Below are 20190 nucleotides of genomic sequence, written 5' to 3' on the forward strand. Positions count from 1 at the left end.
AATAGATACTCCATTACTGACTGAAGGTGCAGCACAGCTATCCTAGACAACAAAAAAAAGACAGCCAGGCTAAGTATATGAGTTAGGAGGAAAACACTAAATTCTAAAGTAAATGAGCTAGTGGAATTCAGAAAAAGCATAAATGCTTACATTTAGTTTTTGTCAAATAACTTGACCTACGGTGTTGTGCACCAAAACATAGTCGATTTCCAGTAGCTGGAGTTTTGAGCTATGTTATACATGTACCTATTACTTAAAATAGGTGGTGTGTCACATGTACTATGCTTTGACCACAGATTCCGCCCCCCGCCCCGTAAAGTATCTGTAGAACATATTCTAGCTCTGGCTCTCCTCATGCTCCTGTGCTGAGGGGATAAAGGGTGGTGCACACTTCCTGCTCCTCAGCTTCCCTCAGCCATAGAGTCCTATAAGGAAGACGTGAAGAAGCACAGAATTCAAACATGGATGTAGAGTCTACATCAAGTGGACTCCAGGTATAGTAAATAACTTTAGCTTTCTCTTTGCAGAAATTGTCCACCCAAAGCCATGCCTACAATTATGGGTGAGGATCTTAGAGCTCCTTTAAAGCAACCAGCAATTTCAGGACTGCTCTGCCAATCAGAGCATCAGCTCTTTACAATTCCATGACAACATAATGCTTTGTGCAGGTATAGACAGAGCTCCAGATGCCTGCCGTCCAGCTATCATTTATGGAGATATTAGGCAGGTGTGCTATGGCAGTAGCCTGGAATCTGCTGGAAAAAACAAACCACCCCTCCCCCAAAATAAAAAACCCCCCAAAACCCAGAGATCTTCTAAACACCTTGGTCATATGAAGGTAATAAATGGAAGGTCTTTGCCTTCTGCTCATAAGGAATGGAGTTTCAGGTAGAACAATACCAAGCTGATCGGCTGTCTCAAATGAAAGTCAATAATAATTCTGGGCAGGTACTCTGACCATGTCCTCATGGACATCCAATAAAATAAAAGCAGCATTTGTTAAGAAAGTTTGGATTTTACCCATCCTTCTTGCCAATGTAATCACTACCAGGAAGCCCATTTTTCACAGGTTTCCATGGGCTCAAATTGTGCCCTCCTCAGGTTCAGGTGATACTGTGCAACGGGTCCCTAACAGGGGGGGGGACAGCACAACTCCAGAGAAGCCCTTGAGAAATGTTAATGTCTGTTGAGTGAGAAAAAAAATATTGCTGACCATTGAAACTAAAGGAAAGAAAACCATGACAGCTGCCAGGTAAACCTTAATCAAGATCAAGGAAAGGGGATTGATGCTTCAGGATCAATTAATAGGCTAATACTGCGATTCTCAGTTATACTGCTGCAACATACTGGGGTACTGCGATTTCTTTTGAAGGGTGCTGTGGCTCCCAGCCCCTGTTGTCAGGTAAGCACTGGCTCCTCCATACGTCGGGTACCCCACACCCACTCCAGTATCCCATGGACAACCAACACCCCTGTTTTATCATTCTCTGTGGCCCCTCCCACCAGCTCCAGGAAGATGGGTAGGGGGAAGAACAGGAATGAACTGAGCCAGAAAGCACAGCCCCCTGTCCCCCAGCAGCCACTACACCAATTGCTCCCACACTCCGAGTGGTATGTTCAGCTGTGGGCAGGCAGGTAGACACGTGGAGCCATGGCATCTCAGATGAGCTCTTTTCCCTGCTCCTGGAGCTGGTGAAAGGGGCTGGGGGAGGGGGAGAATGGTGGCTCTGGTCACTGGCATTCAAGTCTCCAGAGGAACAGCGGTAGATGCAGGGGCTCTGTTTGCTCCCTTGGGTACAGACCATGGGCAGGGAATGGGGAGGACAGCAGAAAGAGTGGGGCATGGCAGGATCCTCCCCCCGCCCTACTCACTTGGCACCAGCCTCTGTGCCTCCAGTGGCCATAGTCACCCCCCTCCCACCCACTGCACGGATGCAGGGCCAGTTGCCTCCTTCAGGAGGTTTAAAGACCCACTCCCAAGCTTCCCAATTTACACTGAAGAGCAGCTCCTGCCAATACAGAGCACCATGCACTCCTCCCTGCCAACCAAGTCCTCCCCACTGTTGCCCTCTCTGCCACCCCATGAGATCCTTTTAAGGGTGCAACAGAGTACGAGAAGGTAAGCACTGTGATCAGAGACCTGATAAAGAGTGTCTTGCCTTCAAGAGTGTGTCTAACTTTATCCTAACCACATCACTGGTCCAATAGAAGATATCATTCAAGAAATCCTTGCCTCTTGCAAGGTAAGCACTGTAAAAAATCAGCTTTTAAATGAGGTGTCACTAAATTCCAAGAGTTATCAAGGGGTCCCTTAACTATCAAAAGATTGAGAACTACTGGTCTAGTATGGTAGACTTGGCCTGCACTAGAATGAAAACCCAGTCCACTTCACCAAGTAGGTATGCCTCCTAAACACCTTTCTGTTGTGGATAAGAATGTCCCTGACTTAGGCTGAAAATCCTCATTCTACCCAAGAAACCCATCTGGAATCCAGGCTGTGAGATGGAGGGAGTGGAGCTCTGGATGGAGAATGCTCCCTCTTCTCTGTGTTAACAGGGTTAAGACCAAAGGCAACACAACAGGATCTCTTACCAGTAGAGACAGAAGACCTTGATGCAAAACCTGACTATAGTACAGGGCTGTTAGTAATGCTTAGGCCCAGTCCTGTCTTACCTTGAGAGAGATTTTCAAGATCAGAGATGCAGGAATTATACATGCATGCAAAATTATATCATCATGAAAGAAATCTAGAAAGAACCTCAGCTGAGCAACCCCACATAAATGCAAAATAAGAGACACTTCTTAGTCTTGACTTGGTCTATGACCCCATTTTGCAAAGAAGAACATTAGTCTGCCCCAAAGTAAGAGGGAGAAAGACCACTAAACATGGCCTCCTTGTGGCATCACCTCTGGCACAAAAGGAAGGGGAGAGGGGTAGCTGGAGCCAATAAAAAGGTCTTAAGAGTCTTTGGGCTCCCTAAGAAGGTAAAAAGGGAACTCTTGTACACATTGCTGGGATGGATAGGTTCTAGGAAAGCTCAAAAAAGAAGGGGTAGATACAAGATAAGTGCTACTTGAAGCTAAAACCAGAAAGACACATGAAAACTCCAACTAAGCAAGCAGCTGAGAGAAACTGAGCAGGAAGTATGCACCACCCTTTTATATCTGCAGCATAGAGACACAAGGGAGAAGCAGGATTAGGGCATGCTGTAGAGATATTGCTAAGGCAGAAAGTCTCTGGTCAACCACAGGGCATGAGATATACCTACAAGAAAGAATGTGTGTGGACTTTTACTTGAAAGGAGATCTTTGGGTTTCCTATGGTGGTTCCACTTAGTACTACACAGATTGAATTACAGTAGTCTAGTCTGAAAATGTGATCTCACCAAATAGTAAAGAAAAAATGCGAGCACAGCTTGTGTTAGAGGCTGCAAACCTTGCAAAAAAACCTGAAAATGAGAAGAACACTGCTTCATTATTAGAATATTTATATTTAACATATATATGTTACGGGCCAACGAGAGGTAAAGTGCTGCTTGACTTGGTACTGGCAACTGGGGATGACTTAATCAGCTACCTAGTGATCGATGGGAAGCTGGGTAAATGCAAACATGAGCTGATCACCTTCACCATCCGCCAGAAAGCTGGCAAGCCAGTGAGCAACACTGAAGTCCCTGACTTCAGTAAAGCCAACTTTGACAAGGTCAGGACACTGGTCAGTCAGGCCCTAAGGGACGACGACCCTAGAGGGAAGGGAGTTCAGGAGGAATGGTTGCTCCTCAAGGGAGCGATCCTCAATGCACAAGCTAAGTCTATTCCATCTTGGCGGAAAGGCAGCAAGAGGGCACAGCAGCCCCCCCGACTCTCCAGGGATCTAGCAGACCTCCTGAGGCTAAAAAGAAAGGCCTACAAAGGGTGAAGGATGGGATTCACCTCCAAGGAGGAATATTCTGTGCTGGTCCGGTCCTGCAGGGAGCAAACCAGGAAAGCCAAGGCTGCAACTGAACTCCAACTAGCTTTGAGCATCAGGGACAATAAAAAGTCCTTTTTCAGATATGTGGGCAGCCAGAGGAAAAGCAAGGTCAACAGTGGACCCCTGCTAAACCAGATGGGATAACTGGCAACTGACGCCCAGGAAAAAGACAACCTATTAAATGGGTACTTTGTGTCGGTCTTTCATCAGTCCAATGGGACGCCCGTGCTCATCACAGGACAGGGAGGTCCAGGTGAGGGAGATCCCCTGCCCTCCATCAGTGCTGACCACATGAAGGAACACCTTGAGAGGCTGGATACATTCAAGTCAGCTGGCCCTGACAATCCACACCCCAGGGTACTCAAGGAGCTGACAAGCATCATAGCCCAGCCTCTGGCATGGATCTTTGAGAACTGGCACTCCGGTGTAGTGCCCGAAGACTGGAAAAAAGGTCAATGTGGTGCCTATCTTTAAGAAAGGAAGGAAAGTGGATCCGGCAAACTACAGGCCCATCAGCCTGACCTCTATCCCAGGGAAGGTCTTAGAAAAGTTTATTAAAGAGGCCATCCTTAATGGACTGGCCAACACCAACATCCTGAGGGATAGCCAGCACAGGTTTGTTGTGGGTAGGTCTTGCTTGACCAATCTCATTTCCTTTTACGACCAGGTGACCTATCACCTGGACAAGGGAGAAGAGATTGACATCATATATCTTGACTTCAAAAAATCCTTCCATCTGGTATCCCATGATCACCTCTTGGTGAAACTGGCCAACTGTGTCTTTGGGTCCACCACGATCCGCTGGCTGGGAAATTGGCTCCGTGGTCAGACCCAGAGGGTGGTGGTTGACAGAAGTCTATCATCGTGGTGCCCTGTGACCAGGGGGGTCCCCCAAGGCTCTGTCCTTGGACCCATATTGTTCAACATCTTTATTAATGATGTGGACATTGGAGTCAGGAGCGGACTGGCTAAGTTCACTGATGACACCAAACTCTGGGGCAAAGCATTCACACCTGAAGACAAGACGGCGATCCAGGCTGACCTGGATAGGTTCAGCAAATAGGCGGACAAGAACCTGATGGTGTTTAACACTGAAAAATACAAGGTTCTCCACCTTGGGAGGAAAAACCTGCAGCATCCTGATAGGCTCAGCAGTGCTATGCTGGCTAGCACTATGGAAGAAAGAGACTTGGGGGCCATCATTGACCACAAGATGAACATGAGCCTTCAATGCAATGCTGCAGCTAGTAAAGCAAGCAAAACGCTGGCTTGCATCCATAGATGCTTCTCAAGCAAATCCCGGGACATCATTCTCTCATTGTACTTGGCCTTGGTGAAGCTGCAGCTGGAGTATTGCATCCAGTTTTGGGCCCCACAATTCAAAAAGGATGTGGAGAAGTTTGAGAGAGTCCAGAGAAGAGCCACATCAGGAAAACAGACCTACGATGACAGGCTGAGAACTATGGGACTTCAGCCTGGAAAAGCGTAGGCTCAGGGGTGATCTGATGGCCACCTATAAGTTTATCAGGGGTGACCATCAGTATCTGGGGAAACGTTTGTTCATCAGAGGGCCCCAAGGGATGACAAGGTTGAACGGTCATTAAACTACTGCAAGACCATTTCAGGCTGGACATAAGGAAAAATTTCTTTACTGTCCGAGCCCCCAAGGTCTGGAATAGCTTGCCATCAGAGGTGGTTCAAGCACCTACATTGAACACCTTCAAGAGAAATTTGGATGCTTACCTTGCTGGGATCCTATGACCCCAGCTGACTTCCTGTCACTCGGGCAGGGGGCTGGACTAGATCTCGCGAGGTCCCTTCCAGCCCTAATGTCTATGAAAGCTATGAAATATAGGAAAATAAAATCACACCTCAAGTGAGCCACAAGCTCTTTCTCCTCCATTAGGAAATCCAGAAGAACTTTGCTTGCATAATTATAAGCTTTTTCTATTTGTTCCACATATGCTCGCTCTTTCAAGGTATAGATGACCTCTTTAGCCACAGGGCAGGTAACATCACGACCACATTCTCGGACAACATTTAAATATTTTCCTAAAAGCAAAAGGAAGTAGAAGTCACCGTTTATTTTATCTAGTATTAATGACATCTTTGTTGCCTCACCAAATATTTAGGCCAAAATTTTCAAGTGAAAGGGTAAAATCTTCAAAATGGCTGAATGACTTAGGAGTCTTAAGTTCTGCATCCTAAACATAAGCCTATCTTCCTACTCTTGAAGGAGTACGTCTTGGCATACTGCACTCTCCATATAATAAAAATGTGAACAATTTCCACAGGGTCTTACAACCTCCAGATTATAGACCCAAAACATAACTGCCGATGATATGAAACTGAAGTTTTCACGATTACACCTACAACTGCCTTTCATTATTGTACTGCTGCAACTCAAATGTACTAAAATGGTAGCATAGTTTAATACAACCATGAAAACAAATGTTAAAGTAATGTACAATCGCTGACAAATTGTCTTTATATTGTTAGAGAATGTATCTCCTAGGTCCATATGTAAATTCGAAGTCATAGTAACATACCTGTGCTAAGGATTTTGTCAGCCATTTTCTGTAGGAATGATGGAATCTGTTGCTGAACAACAGTATATCTCTGATCCCAATACTTGTCATTATAATCCTCTTGGATCTTCTCCTTTTGCAGCTCATGTTCTTCCACCATGAACTCACTAAGATTAAAGCACATATTTAGATATAAGACTATAAATAGTCTCCTTGTTTTATTTGACGTTAAAGTGGTAACAATTTATCAGAAATGGGAACCCATAAGACTTCAAGCCGACATTTTGAAAAGCATTTCAAAGAGGAGCCCAATTAGTCTTTAGTCATGGCAACAAAAATGGCAGCAATGGTGAGCCTTTGTGCTCACCTGTTTTCTTCAGCTGTAACTACAGAATTTTAGAAGGATCAATACGGGTTATGTTTAATTCAGCTCATGGCATTAATGAAAAGGTTAGGATTTATCTTAATGTACTTTCTCACCACAAAGAAAGCACATTCATTGATCTCTAAACAACCTATATGCCAAACCATATTTTTCCCAGGACTCTAAAATTAATGTTTTCCAAGTTTCATTAAAAAATGCATAATGGAATGTATGTATGTATGTAAGTATGTATCTGTTATCTATAAAAACGATGCAAAAAATTATTTACACTAAAGCCAGGAAATGTAATACTTTGTCTGAATCACAACTAATTTGGAATCCTGATAATATAAACCTACTAGCAAATTGCCCATCAAGACAGATGGGGGTGGAGAGAAAAGGAGCCCAGGTCCAGCCCCACACCCCACTTTCCCCCAGCACTCATCTGGCCGTGCTCTACTATTCAGTAATATCTTTACTGAATTGGAGTAAAACAAAAATAGCACTATAATACACAAACAAATAAAACAAAAGCAGCAAGACTTCTTAGCTTTTCCCCATTATTTCTGTACCTGTATGGATCATTGATGATTCCTCTATAGATCCACTTCTCCAAAATTTCAAAATAAGGCACACTGGCTGCCTTGGTTAAATACAGACATAGCTCCTGTGCTTGGCTGTCTCCTGTGTAATTGAAAGTCCTATCATGGAGCAAACTCAGGGTTGATCCTCCCACACACTCACCCTTATCCACAGAAGTGGCTATGATTCAAAACAAAACAGAACAAAACATTTAAGATGCAGGGCTTTTCATTTAAATTCACATATTGCTGTAATGGTAAAACTCTAGGCAGACATCACTTTTAATCGCTTTAAAAGGGAAGAGAAGTTACCAAGCTTCATTTATTTCTCTATAAATTCTCACAGACTTAACAGATTAGAACTTCACATCGTAAGTGAGCTAAATTGAATCAGAGAGGGTTAAAGTTATAATTTTGCTATACTTTTATTGCTAATGTAACAACTAATATATATATCATATGATACTGGTACAATTTTTACATCTGACTATACCCAATGTTGAAGTAAAGTTGAAGCCATGATGATCCAGGAAATATGCAAGAGGTCAGAATTGTTGTGGGAGATGGTCATTTTGATCCATGCAGTTCAAAAAAGGTAATCAAGTGTATGAGAGAAAGAAGAATTCTTGTGGGTGGTATCTTTTACTGGACCAACTGCATGGTCCATGCGATTGGTCCAATAAAAAGACCTCACCCACAAAAATTCTTCCTTCTCTCACAAAACCCAGTTAGTCATTTTGGTAGGTTATCACGGCTTAAATAGACAAAAGGCTTCTGAAAGAAAACTCTTGACAATTCACCCAAGCATCTTGCTATGGAAAGGGTTAAAAAGTTGATTAAACAGTAGCTTTTAGGTTAGGAGTTTGGGTTCTTAACTAAGTTGTTGAAAAGAATGCAACATGTCCCTCACTTTCAAAAGAAGCGCCCACTCCTACTGGGTGGTTCTCGGCTAAGGAGAGAGACATACCAGCTGGCTACTAATCCTTAAAAGTGACCTGAAAGGAAATTAAATGAGCCAAGGAAATAAAAAAGAAAAAATCACTCCCAAAGTCCCAAGTGCACACACAAGCAGTTGCAGGATCAGAATTCAAAATGTTTCTCAGGCCTATGAGAAATGTACACAGGTATGTTCTCCAGATGGGTAACTGAGGAGTAACATGCTTAAGTGACTTGCTAATGGTTACATAAGAAGTTAGTTATGAAACCAGGCAGAGAACCTAGTTCTCTGAAGTGCTAGAGGCTTACCTTTTACATTAGTAAGTACATAGAGCTTCTCATCCAAATCACTTTGTATGTATACATTTAGCTAGGCCAAAAATAAAATATGGATAATAGCTATGTTTGATTAAAGAGGCTGGGCAAGTGCAAACCACGATTAGCCAGAAGCGTGAAAAAAAAAAATCAAATATATTAATTTGCATAGGGAGCTAAGAAATGTGCCTGAAAGGAAGAACTATACTACCAAACTTGCTAGCATGGTGCAGCTATGCTAGCAATGGTTTTTATTTTAAATAAAGAAAAAAAAAAGAAAAAAAAATTGTACTGAACTTTGGGACAAATGTTTGGGTTATGAAGCACAGAAGGATGAATACAATACCACCGCATATTTCAGAGCAATGGGACCTGAATTTAGTATGTTAGTCTCAGCATTCTAGAAACAGGAGAATGTCAGGAATTGACTGCATTAAGACAATAAGTGTCTATCTGAAGCTGCAGAGCTCCCCCACCCAATATTCAGAGACAGTAAAGAACAAATCTTTGTTTTGTCAGAAAACTTTTTATTAGATTAAAAGAAGTTTAAAACTCCCAAAATGAAAAGTTTGACTTAGCCTTAAAAAAGTATCATTACCAAAGCCAGTGACAGATTAAGTTATTAGCATGAACATAATTAAATAATTACTGTTACTTCCTCTGCTGGAGTCTCAAAATTAGAGTTTTGGCAGTTAAAATCTTCTTTAAAGCTCATACTGCACAGAAGCAGACTGTGATATGTAACATGAATATCATTTTTGGAACCACACGCCAAGCACACCAGAAGTAAGCAATTGGAGGTATCAGCACTAATAAAAGCAAAACTGACATCAGCAATCAGCTTTTTTGGCTGATGTGGCCAGTAATGTCACTGATAAATGCTGCATGCATGTGCACAGCCCGGCAGCTTGGACAGCAGTGTCCAGCTGGTAAGTCTGTGGGGAAAAAAGGGCCAAGGGGAAGGAGGGGAGGGTTGTTGTGGGGCAGAGGTAGGTGCTGCCCAGTTGGGACAGGGCACAAGACAGAGCTGCAAGCAGCTTGTCTGGAGGCACGGTGAAGGGGGGTGAGGAGGCCACTCCTGCTGTTGGCGCACCCCAGGGCAGGAAGGTGGGGCATGTACCCCCTGGATCTGTGCGTGGGGCTGCTGCTGTGAGCTAGGGTCGGAAGCAGCACTGGGATCTTCCTAGAGCTGGGGGGCTGGGCTGGAGCTACACACGGGGCAGGTGGTGGGGTGCTGGGAGGGCCGGTTGGGGAGGGGGGCTATGGTGAATTCTGGCATGGCCACAGTCCACTACGCAACTCCTCTCCCCTCCCCTCCCACCCCAGCCCTGCTACTGCTAGCCCCATATGCAACCCCCCTGCCAAGAAGAGCCCCACGCTGCTCCCAGTTCCAGCTCACAGCCGCAGTTCACCCTCACCCTGCACACAAATCGGGGGGACAATTGTCCCTCTGTGCCTCCCCCAGCACGCGCCAGCAGCAGGAGCCACCCCTGCCTCCTCCCCCTCCACCACACAAGCCGCTCACAGCTCCATCCCGCGCCCTGCCCCACACCAGCTGAGCAGCACCAAGCTCAGCCCCAAGCCCCACCCCACCCCCTCCCTTCACTGTGGGAGCCTCAATCTGCACCCCCCTGCCCCTTCCCTTCCCTTGCCCCATTTCCCCCACAGACTTACCAGTCGGACACTGCTCTCCAAGCTGCCGGGATGCATATGGAATCGGTATCAGCTGATATGGCTTGTTAATAATCAGCCATCGATATCGGCCCAAAAAATCTTTATTGGTGCACCTCTAACAACAGTTAGACAGTATGGCATATTTACCAAGAGAAGCAAGAATCTCCATGGTCCTCATTGTAGGCTGGATATAAAACCACAATTTCTGTAGTGACAGAAGGCCTTGTCTTTGGAGATGTTCCAGCTGGGTGATAAGGATCATGTACTCTTTGATGAGGGTTCTCATTGCTGCTGCCAAGGCATGATTTACTTGTCCATATTCAAAGGAAGATTTCTCTTCAATAAACCTGGGAGAAGCAGAATAAAATACTGTTTGCAAAGGCAGCAACTATATTTACAGGACAGTACAGAAACATGAAGAGAAAGCAGCAAGCTAGATGGCACACTGTCTGCTTTAATTCAAGGCAGGTGTATGTTTCAAGGAAAAATATTCAGTGCCCCTGTAGCTTGAGTCTGCCTGGCAGTTTTCAGCATTTAAAATAACCAACGTTTTTAGTTTTCCCCTCTCCTGATTCCATATGAAACAAAGTAAAAATACCTCTAGGCTTGTTTTCCTCTGATCCCAGTTACAAAAACCTACAGGGTTATTTGCAAAAAAACAGTAAGTAAAAATATTCAGAGAATTTTTTTCAATTTCAAGGAAAATGTCTCCCTTTAGCTTCCTTATTTCCCCAATCTCTAACTTAGGAAAAGACATTTGGTAGGCTAGTAAACTGCTAATGACACAAGCTTCCAATTCTAGCTGGCAGGTTGTTACCTTAACAGTAATTAAGGCAACAACCAAAGAGGCCCCAGGAAGCAGAAGCATGTTGTGCAGAAACATGCTGCTCAAACTGAGCCCTTTGTTCAAAAAGGCAGCAGCTGGTACATTCCAATTGTTGTGTGAACTAGCGGAGAATGATTTAAATGCCATAACTCTCCCCCCCACCCCCCGGCCCAATTTTATCCCTAAATGAATAAGTGTTAAAGGTGGAGCAAGTTTGACACATTTGAATCACTTAGGACCCTAGACATGTGAACAACCTATCTAGGGCTACCAGTTCCAAAAAAAAGGACACCTGTCAGGGGGATACTTCACTCCATACCCACAGCCCCCTGGCCTTGTTAGTGTCCTTCACTCCCAACCTGCAGCTCCCCCGTCCCTGCTGCTGCCCCTCACTCCTGACTCTCAGGCTCCTGCTCTCCCCAAGCCCTGCTAGAAGGGCCCCCCCAGCAGCCCCTGTCCTGACTGAGCCGAAATGCATTGACTCCAACTCGTGCAGGTGGCAGCGGAATGAATCCAGCCCTGGGGTGGACAGGAGGAAAGAGGGGATGCTTGTGGAACACCTCCCCACCCCCCGCCTCAGCTGGGGATCCAGCGCTGTTGCAGGTGGCTTGGCCACACTCCCCACAGGCATCGTCTCCTGGCCAGCCCAGACCCAAGAGTAAGGGCACTGGTCCCTGTGCTGCTGGCCTGGCCACGGAGCTCCCTGCTGTCCTCAAAGTGCTCCCTGTCCCCTTCCTCTCCTGGAGGAGCAGGTTCCCCCACCACCCTGCCTGCCCTGGCACATCCCACCATCTAGACAGCATCCCCCTGCACCAGCAGACACCCATCCTCCTCACACACCCATCTCCCCCCTCCCCCCAGACAGTCCCCAAGCCCTGGCCCTCCAACCCCCACAGACTTAGAAATCATAGAAAATTAGGGTTGGAAAGAATCTCAGGAGGTCATCTGGTCCAACTTGCTGCTCAAAGCAGGACCAGCCCCAGCTAGATCATCTCAGCCAAAGTTTTGTCTAGCCAGGTCTTAAAAACCTCCAAGGAAGGAGATTCCACCACCTCTCTGGGTAACATGTCCCAGTGTTTTACTACCCTCCAAGTGAGAACATTCTTCCTAAGATCTAACCTAAACTTCCCTTTCTGCAGCTTAAGACTGTTGCTCTGTGTTCAGTCAACTGCCATCATCAAGAACAGTCTAGTCCCATCCTCTCTTGAACCCCACTTCAGGTAGCTGAAAGCTGCTATTAAATCATCTATCAGTCTCCTCTTCTTTTGACTACGTAAGCCCAGTTCCCTCAGCCTGTTCTCAGAAGTCATGTGCCCCAGCCTCTTCACCATTTTTGTTCCCCTCTGCTAGAATCTCTCCAATTCATCCACATCCTTTCCAGCTGCCAAGACTGCTCCCACCACCCTGTCTAGCTGTGTGCTCTCCACATGTGTACGCACCCTACCTCCAAACACCCTCTCCCCACTCCTAGCAGCAAAACAGAGCAAAAACCCAGATGTTGGTTCAATTTAAAAAAAATGCCTAGACAGAGATCGGAGGGTCCAAAACCATATATACTCAATTCCCTCAGTGACCAGACTAAAGGGAGTACCAAGTAGTTAACCATTCATCTCAATCCCTCTAGTCAGAGCTCAGAGGAACGTTCAGATAGCAAACAATTCAAACTGCAGTGCTGGCCTCATCTAAGCACTGTTCCTGTAACAAGAAGCCCCTTCTTGCCTGCACCCCCCATTTTGTGCATTTCTTTCTCCGTCTTAGTATTGGCAGAGATCTAGCAGACTCATTGCATGGGTGTGGCAAGGCTCAGAGCAAGCCAGAAAGCTGAAGTGGCTTTCTGTAGGAGAAACCTACAAACTACATCTACATATCAATTGAGCTAAGTGTCACTAAAGAAAACAAAAGAACTAAAATATCCACTTCAAAGACTGCAAATATATCCTGGTGCTAACCTAACTCCAGTTAGGTTACTGTCTCCAGTAGCCTTTGATCCTTACTTCCTCACAGTGCATTTTTATATTTCATCTGTCTCAACTTTACCATGGCATTTTGTATTTTACATTTTAGACTTTAGAACCCTTCAGGAATGTACTCCCTGTAAAATGAAGTTACACCCCGGACCATCATTAAAAACTGCATTGCAACGGTAAGTGTAAAGTGATAAAATATGATATATTGGACTGGTCCCCTAAGTGAACGGATTATGTATAAGTGAATAGCCCAGATATTGGAAACTAGCTAATGTGGTCCCCATTTATAAGAAATGGAGAAAGGAGGACCCAGGAAACTATAGGTCCATAAGCGTCACATCGGTCTTGGGGAAAATCCTTGAAAAAATTATCAAGGATCACATCTGTGAAGGATCCAGCAGGGGAGATCATGCCCAGGGGAAATCAGCATGGGTTCATCAAAGGCAGGTCCTGCCTGGACCAACCTGATGGCCTTTTATGACCAGGTAACTAAATCCCAGGATGATGGTGTCACCGTGGACGTAGTCTTTCTGGAATTTAAGAAGGCCTTTGACACTGTCTCTCACCCCATTCTCATTAATAAATTGAGCAACTGTGGCATTGATGCCTACACAGTTGGATGGGTCAAAGATTGGCTGATGGGGCACCCAGAGAGTGGTGGTGGACGGGTTGTACTCAACCTGGTGGGATGTGAATAGTGGGATCCCCAAGGGCTCAGCCCTGGGGCCTACACTGTTCAACATCTTCATCAGCGACTTGGACGAGGGAGTGGAAAACACACTGTCCAAGTTTGCTGCTGATACCCAGATGTGGAGCGAGGTAGGCACGCTCAAGGAGAGAGAGGCTCCAATTAGATTTAGACAGACTACAGAAATGGGCAGATGGTAATAGGATGGGCTTCATTGTAGATAAATGCAGGGTGCTGCACCTGGGGAGAAGGAATCCACAGCATACATACAAGCTGAGGAGTTCCCCCCTTAAGAGCACAGAGGCGGAAAGGGATCTTGGAGTCATTACTGACTCCAAGATGAACATGAGCCGTCAATGCCAGACCGCAGCCAGCAAAGCCAACCGCACCTTGTGCATCCAAAGATGCATCTCAAGCTGGTCCAGAGAGGTGATACTCCCCCTCTACGCGACATGGGTCCAGCCTTAATTGGAATACTGCGTCCAGTTCTGGGCATCGCACTTTAAGAAGGATGTGGCCTGCTTTGAGAGGGTTCAGAGGAGGGCCACCCGCTTGGTTGGAGGGCAACAAGGCAGGCCCTATGAGGAGAGGCTGAGGGACCTAAACCTGTTCAACCTCAGCAAACGGAGGCTGAGGGGGGATTTGGTGGCTGCCTACAAACTCGTTAGGGGAGATCAGCAGCAAATAGGAAGGGTCCTATTCCCCCCAGCAGCATCTGGGGTGACAAAGAACAATGGCCAGAAGCTGCTGGAGAATAGGTTCAGGTTAGAAATTAGGAGGCACTATTTCACTGTTAGTGTGGCTAGGATCTGGAACCAACTTCCTAGGGAAGTGGTCCTCGCTCCTACCTTGGGTAAATTCAAAAAGAGGTTGGATGAACACTTGTCTGGGGTCATGTGATCCCAGCGTGTGCTCTGGCCAGTGGCACGGGGTCAGACTAGATGATCTGTTTAGGTCCCTTCTGACCCCTATCTACTATGAAACTACGAATAGCTACTTGAATGTTAGTTACATACAGTCCTTGACTTACAATGTTTTGCACTTACCCTGTTCAACTTTATGACATCAGTTTCAGATTAGAACACTTAATCTGATGCAACGCCATGCCACCAAACAAGTTTGCTACATTGCTCATCTCCCTGGAGACCATCCGTCCAAACTTCCTTGGACACTTTCTTTAAAAAAGCAGCCAAAACTCCAGAAAAACCTGCAGCCAAAACTCCTGAGAAGACTCCAGCCAAGAACCCTTCAAAAAGTCCAACCGAGAGCCTTACAAAAAGTCCAGCAAAGTCACCTCAAAGAAGTCCTTCCAAATCACTATGATTGCTATTTACAATATAAATACATTAATGTAGCTATATTACTCATCTATGATTGAGTACAAAATTCTGGGTTATTTTTGGTGAAAACAGGGTATCGGGCCTTGGTTCAGGAACCAATCCCCCATTTATAACATTGTTTCTTATGAGAAAATTGGTTCCAAGTTACAATGTTTCGACTTAGGACACAATTGGTTCCTGAAAATCACAAGTGGGAGGACTGCCTGTACTAGGAAGCACGAACAACCATCAGATGGCTACTAAGAAGCCACTGGTCAGGACATTTTACACAGAAAGCTGTAATAATGCCTAAGGGTTAAAGGTAACCTTTAGGAGTTGGGGAACAAGGGTAACAACCTGGTTCTCTGATTTCCCTCTTGTGCCAGATATGGGACATAAGGAAGAACAAGTTCTTAAAAAGTGCTGGGACTAGACAGGTTGAAAATGGCCCCTTCCCCATCCCACAGCTGGTGCCCCGTGCTGCAGCTGCTTGCAGCCCACGTGGGGCTGCCTGTGCCCGACAGCCTTGCAGGCTGCAAGCAGCTGCAGCAGGGAGCACCAACCATGGAGCAGGGGAGGGGACGCTTTTCCACACCCCGTGCTCAGCTTTTCCCTGGGCTCCTTCCCTGCACGGAGAAAAGCGGCCCCTCACCCACCCCATGGCCGGCACTCCCTGCTGCAGGTGCTTGCAGCCCACACGGGGCTATCCGGAGCAGGCACAGGCAGCCCCAGGACAGCTGCAAGCGGCTGCAGCATGGGGCACTGGGCATGGGGCAGGCAAGGGGCTGCTTCCCCCCTCCCCCCTGCGCTCAGCACCACCTTGTAGCCCAGCCCCACTGCCAGGCTGTCAGTGGGGGCAGGTTACAAGCTGGTGCCAAGTGGCCCCTTGCTCGCCGCATGGCCAGTACCTCACACTTCAGCCACTTGCAGCCCATGTGGGGCTGCCTGTGCCTGCTCCGGACAGCCCCGCATGGGCTGCGAGCAGCTGCAGCAGGGAGTACAAGTCATGGGGTGGGCGAGGGGCCGCTTTTCCCTGTGCTCAGCACCAGCTACTTGCCTGCTGGCAAGCAGGGGGTCAGGGCTGTGTACTGCCCCCCACCTGTACCATGGGGCCCGCACCGGTGCCCCAAGACCAGCGCCGGCAGGGCCCAGAGCAGGGCAGCAGGGGTATAGGGTCTGAGCCAGCAGGGGCTCTATGAAGCCAAGCCAGCTCCCCCCTCTCCCTGCTGGCCAGCCCGGCTCCACAGACTCCTGCCAACCTGCGCTCTCATCTGGGCCACACTGGTGCTGGCCCTGGGACATTGGTCCCAAGATGGTGACCAGGGAGCAGGGCAGGGCTACCCATGCAGCCCTCCACAGCCTGCCAAAACTGGGTAAGCGGCCCTCCACCCAAAATAGTTGCCCGCCCCTGCTCTAAAGGAAAAATTCATCTTTATAATGACAACTTAGCTTAATTGTATTAGCTACGGGTATTAGCATTCCTCAATCTCATTTACAGCCACAGGGGTGCTTCACTGAGCAATTAATTTTGGGAGCCCCCTTCTTAAATAAATCACCTGACCCTCAAGAAATAGGGTAAACAGTCTTCTCTATCCTGCTGGCCACTCTTCCTGACTAGCAAGCAGGAACAGCTTTGGGTCATTGAAAAATATGCATCAGACGGGCTTGGTAGTGCCCACCCCAATGTTAAGACAGAAAAAGGCAAGAAAAGTCCTCAACTTACGATGGCCACCCTACCTGTAGGTAACTACTCCACCTTTTCTGTATAAAAGAGGAGCACCCCAAGAGTTGCTATAATATGTGCATTGCCACTGCACATGCCAGTATTGTAAATATAAATACTATTACACTGCAAGGAGTCTTCCTTGGCAGGTTTGTATGCATTTGGTTTTGGGACGAGGCTGGGGCTGTTCTCCCTCTCCCCTCTTTGGGCCAGGGCCTGTGACAGCAGTTGTAGTAGCAGTGGTCATGCCGGGGCACAGCTACTCGTCACTCACCCTCCCCTTCCACCAGTCACCTGCCCTCCCTTCCCTCTTCCCTGATGCCTACCCCTCCCCACCAGCTGTTATTGTGGCGGGGGGGGGGGGGCACTGTGCTCTGGCCCCTGGCTCCAAGGAGCAGGGGGGGTGGCATGAGGCCAGCAGCACTGGCATCACCCCCCCAATTCCAGCCCCAGTCCCCACTGTTATGGTACTCCACTGTGTGGGGTGAGGTGAGGCCAGCACTGTGCAGCCAGTACCCTGCACCCCCACTGCCTCCAAAGAACTCGGGGGGGGGGGGGGAAGGGGTCGCAAGGCAAGTGCCTCTGGCCTTGTCTACCCCCCTCTGCCATGGCAGCACTCCGGTCCCCTTCATCCCCCCTGCCTCCAAAGGAGCAGGCCGGGGGGGGGGGGGGCAAGGGAAACCAGGCCAGCAGGAAACTGGCCTTGCCCCCCTCCCCGCTCCAGCCCCTCAGTCCCTGCTGTCATGGCAACACTCTGCCACGTGTCCATTGGCTGCTGGGGCAACCAGAGTGCGAATAAAGTGTTATAGACAGACAAAGGCTTTTATAATATTAGATTAATTCTAATGGGTTTCTAAAGGTGGATTTTTCACAGCCAGGTGGGTGGAAAACTGGCTTAGGGGATGTACCCAGAGAGTGGTTGTGGATGGGTCAGTTTCTACCTGGAGAGGTGTGGACAGTGGTGTTCCCCGAGGCTCTGTCCTTGGACCAGTACTGTCCAATATCTTCAACAGTGATTTGGACAAGGGTGTAGAAAGCACTCTGTCCAAATTCACAGACAACACCAAACTATGGGGTACAGTAAATACGCTAGAGGGTAGGGAGTGAATTCAGATGGATTTAGATAGTCTGGGGAAGTAGGCGGATCAGAATAGGATGCAATTTAACAAAGATAAGTGCAAAGTGCTGTACCTGGGGAGAAAGAATCACTAATACACTTATACACCGGGAAGTACCATTCTAAGTAGCACAGCAGCAGAAAGGGATCCCGGAGTCATAGTCTACACAAAAATGAATATATGAGTCGCTAATGTGACAAGGTAATAAGTAAGGGAAGCTGCACACTGTCTTGCATTAGTAGATGCATCATGAGGTGTAGGGAGATGATAGTTCCCTTCTATGTGGCACTGGTGAAGCCACAGCTGGAGTACTGCATCATTTTTGGGCACTGCACTTCAAGAGGGATGTGGATAACTTGGAAAGGGTTCAGAGGAGGGCTTCTCATATGGTTGAGGGCCTGCAGGTAAGATTCTATGAAGACAGATCAAGAGACCTGAATCTCTTCAGCCTCCACAGGAGAAGGCTGAGTGGTGATCTTGTGGCTGTCTATAGACTCATCGGGGGGAGGGGGGGGTCAGCAGGGAATACTGTTTATCAGGGTGTCCCTCAAGGTTACTAGGAAATGACAGCCATAAACTGAAAGAAAATAGATTTAGATCGGACATCAGGAAGAAATTCTTTAATGGTAAGGGTTGCCAAAATATGGAATGGGCTTCCAAGGGAGGTGGTGATTTCCCCTACCTTGGAGGTGTTCAAAAAGAGATTAGACAAGCACTTGGCTGGGGTTACTTGACCCCAGCGCTCTTCCCTGCCCAGAGCAGGGGGTTGGACTTGGTGATCTAATAGGTCCTTTCTGACCCTAGATCTATGAAATCTACTATGGGTTTCAACTTGGGCAGTTTCTAAACTATGCAGCAGTCTCAAAAAAAAAAACAAAAAACCAACAGCTGCACATCATAAATGCAGATTTTGTCACTCCAAGCTGTGCACCAGACCCTCACAGGCAGATAGATTTATCCTGTTACAGAAAAAACAAATGAGAATCTGGTACCTGGTCACAGTGGAGTAACTTGCAGCTACAGGAAGAATCCTGGTCACCAGTTCTTTAACTGACATGTCCAAATTGGGGTCCACTAAGAAAGCTCGATTCTGTCGGCCTATAAGAGGCTGTGCTGTGATATGTCTTCCATCCACACCAATTAAAACATAGAGCAAGTCCTCCACAATCATGGACTCTTGAGACGCTAATGGCAACGTGCCTGTTTGATAACAGAAGACAAAAATTAAAATATATGAACACATTACAGAGCTATTCTTGGTGCCACTCCATTTATTTGGCAGGTGGGCTTCTTGCCTGCCTGCTTTTAGTGCATATATATTCATATACATAAAATGAAGACATAAGGACTCACCTGACATCCAAGGCCAGGAGAGCAGAAGAACAAGTTTACATTTGTTTTGCTTCTCTGACCTTCCCATCTGGATCACAGATACTAATTTAACTGCACTGGGCCTGGAAAGGTCCAGTTCTTGTCATATTTTTCCCCATAGAGTTGAAATATTTCAAACACAGAAGAAAAAACGCCAAGTGCCACAAAACCCCTCTAATGTAACAAACCAAAATGGAATACTGCAGTGCGAAGCAACCATACATCAATTCTGGAGAACTAAATGGAACTCACCCAAAAGAGACCAATGCCAAACAATTAAATGTAGAATCCTTTTTGGTTCTTTATAAGATGATTTAGAAAATTGACAGTCCCTGTTCTTGGAAGTTGGGGCTCAGCCTCACCTATGCCAGTTTCAACCTCCATGTTCAGATGGAACATAGAGGTCACAAGAGTACAAGATTCAGATTTTCCTTTTGAAAAAAGCTAAGACACTGTGAGGAATGTCCAGCAGTATGGCATTAAAAAAATCTGGGTTTTCTTTGGACTGTAATTTAACTGGAAGGCCAAGTTACTCCCGCAAGCAGAAATGAAACTGAGACACCAATCTGGGTCAGAGCCAAACAAGGTAGGTCTCTGCTACAAGCCCCTGTTTAAGCCAAGTCTTTGTGCGAGTTTTTGACACAAAGTAGGACCATCCAAACATATCATCTTGGGACAGTCTCTCAGACCGATGTAACCAAACCTTTTTGCAAAAGCAGATTATCAAAGTATTTTGAAATTTACCATGAACACTGCACAAATCACAACCGCTAAGACATGAAATGCAAAGCATTACACAGGGCAAGA

At 46.7% G+C, this 20190-nt stretch overlaps 1 protein-coding gene across 4 annotated transcripts in view; it reads right to left on the minus strand.

Moving 5' to 3' along the window:
* TUBGCP2 (tubulin gamma complex component 2) overlaps positions 1-20190 on the minus strand; it is a 49825-nt gene that overhangs the window by 16705 nt on the left and 12930 nt on the right. For all 4 annotated transcript variants that reach the window (XM_090057797.1, XM_090057799.1, XM_090057796.1 and 1 more), the window contains 5 exons: positions 19005-19212; positions 10519-10718; positions 7438-7627; positions 6523-6668; positions 5845-6025 (listed from right to left, as the gene is read on the minus strand). In XM_090057797.1, coding sequence (XP_089913923.1) covers positions 5845-6025; positions 6523-6668; positions 7438-7627; positions 10519-10718; positions 19005-19212 — 925 coding nt within the window. The remainder of the gene's footprint in view (positions 1-5844; positions 6026-6522; positions 6669-7437; positions 7628-10518; positions 10719-19004; positions 19213-20190) is intronic.

Source organism: Crocodylus siamensis, chromosome 7 (genome assembly GCF_052110815.1).
Source record: "Crocodylus siamensis isolate JL-2025a chromosome 7, ASM5211081v1, whole genome shotgun sequence".
NCBI classification, from domain to species: Eukaryota; Metazoa; Chordata; order Crocodylia; family Crocodylidae; genus Crocodylus; species Crocodylus siamensis.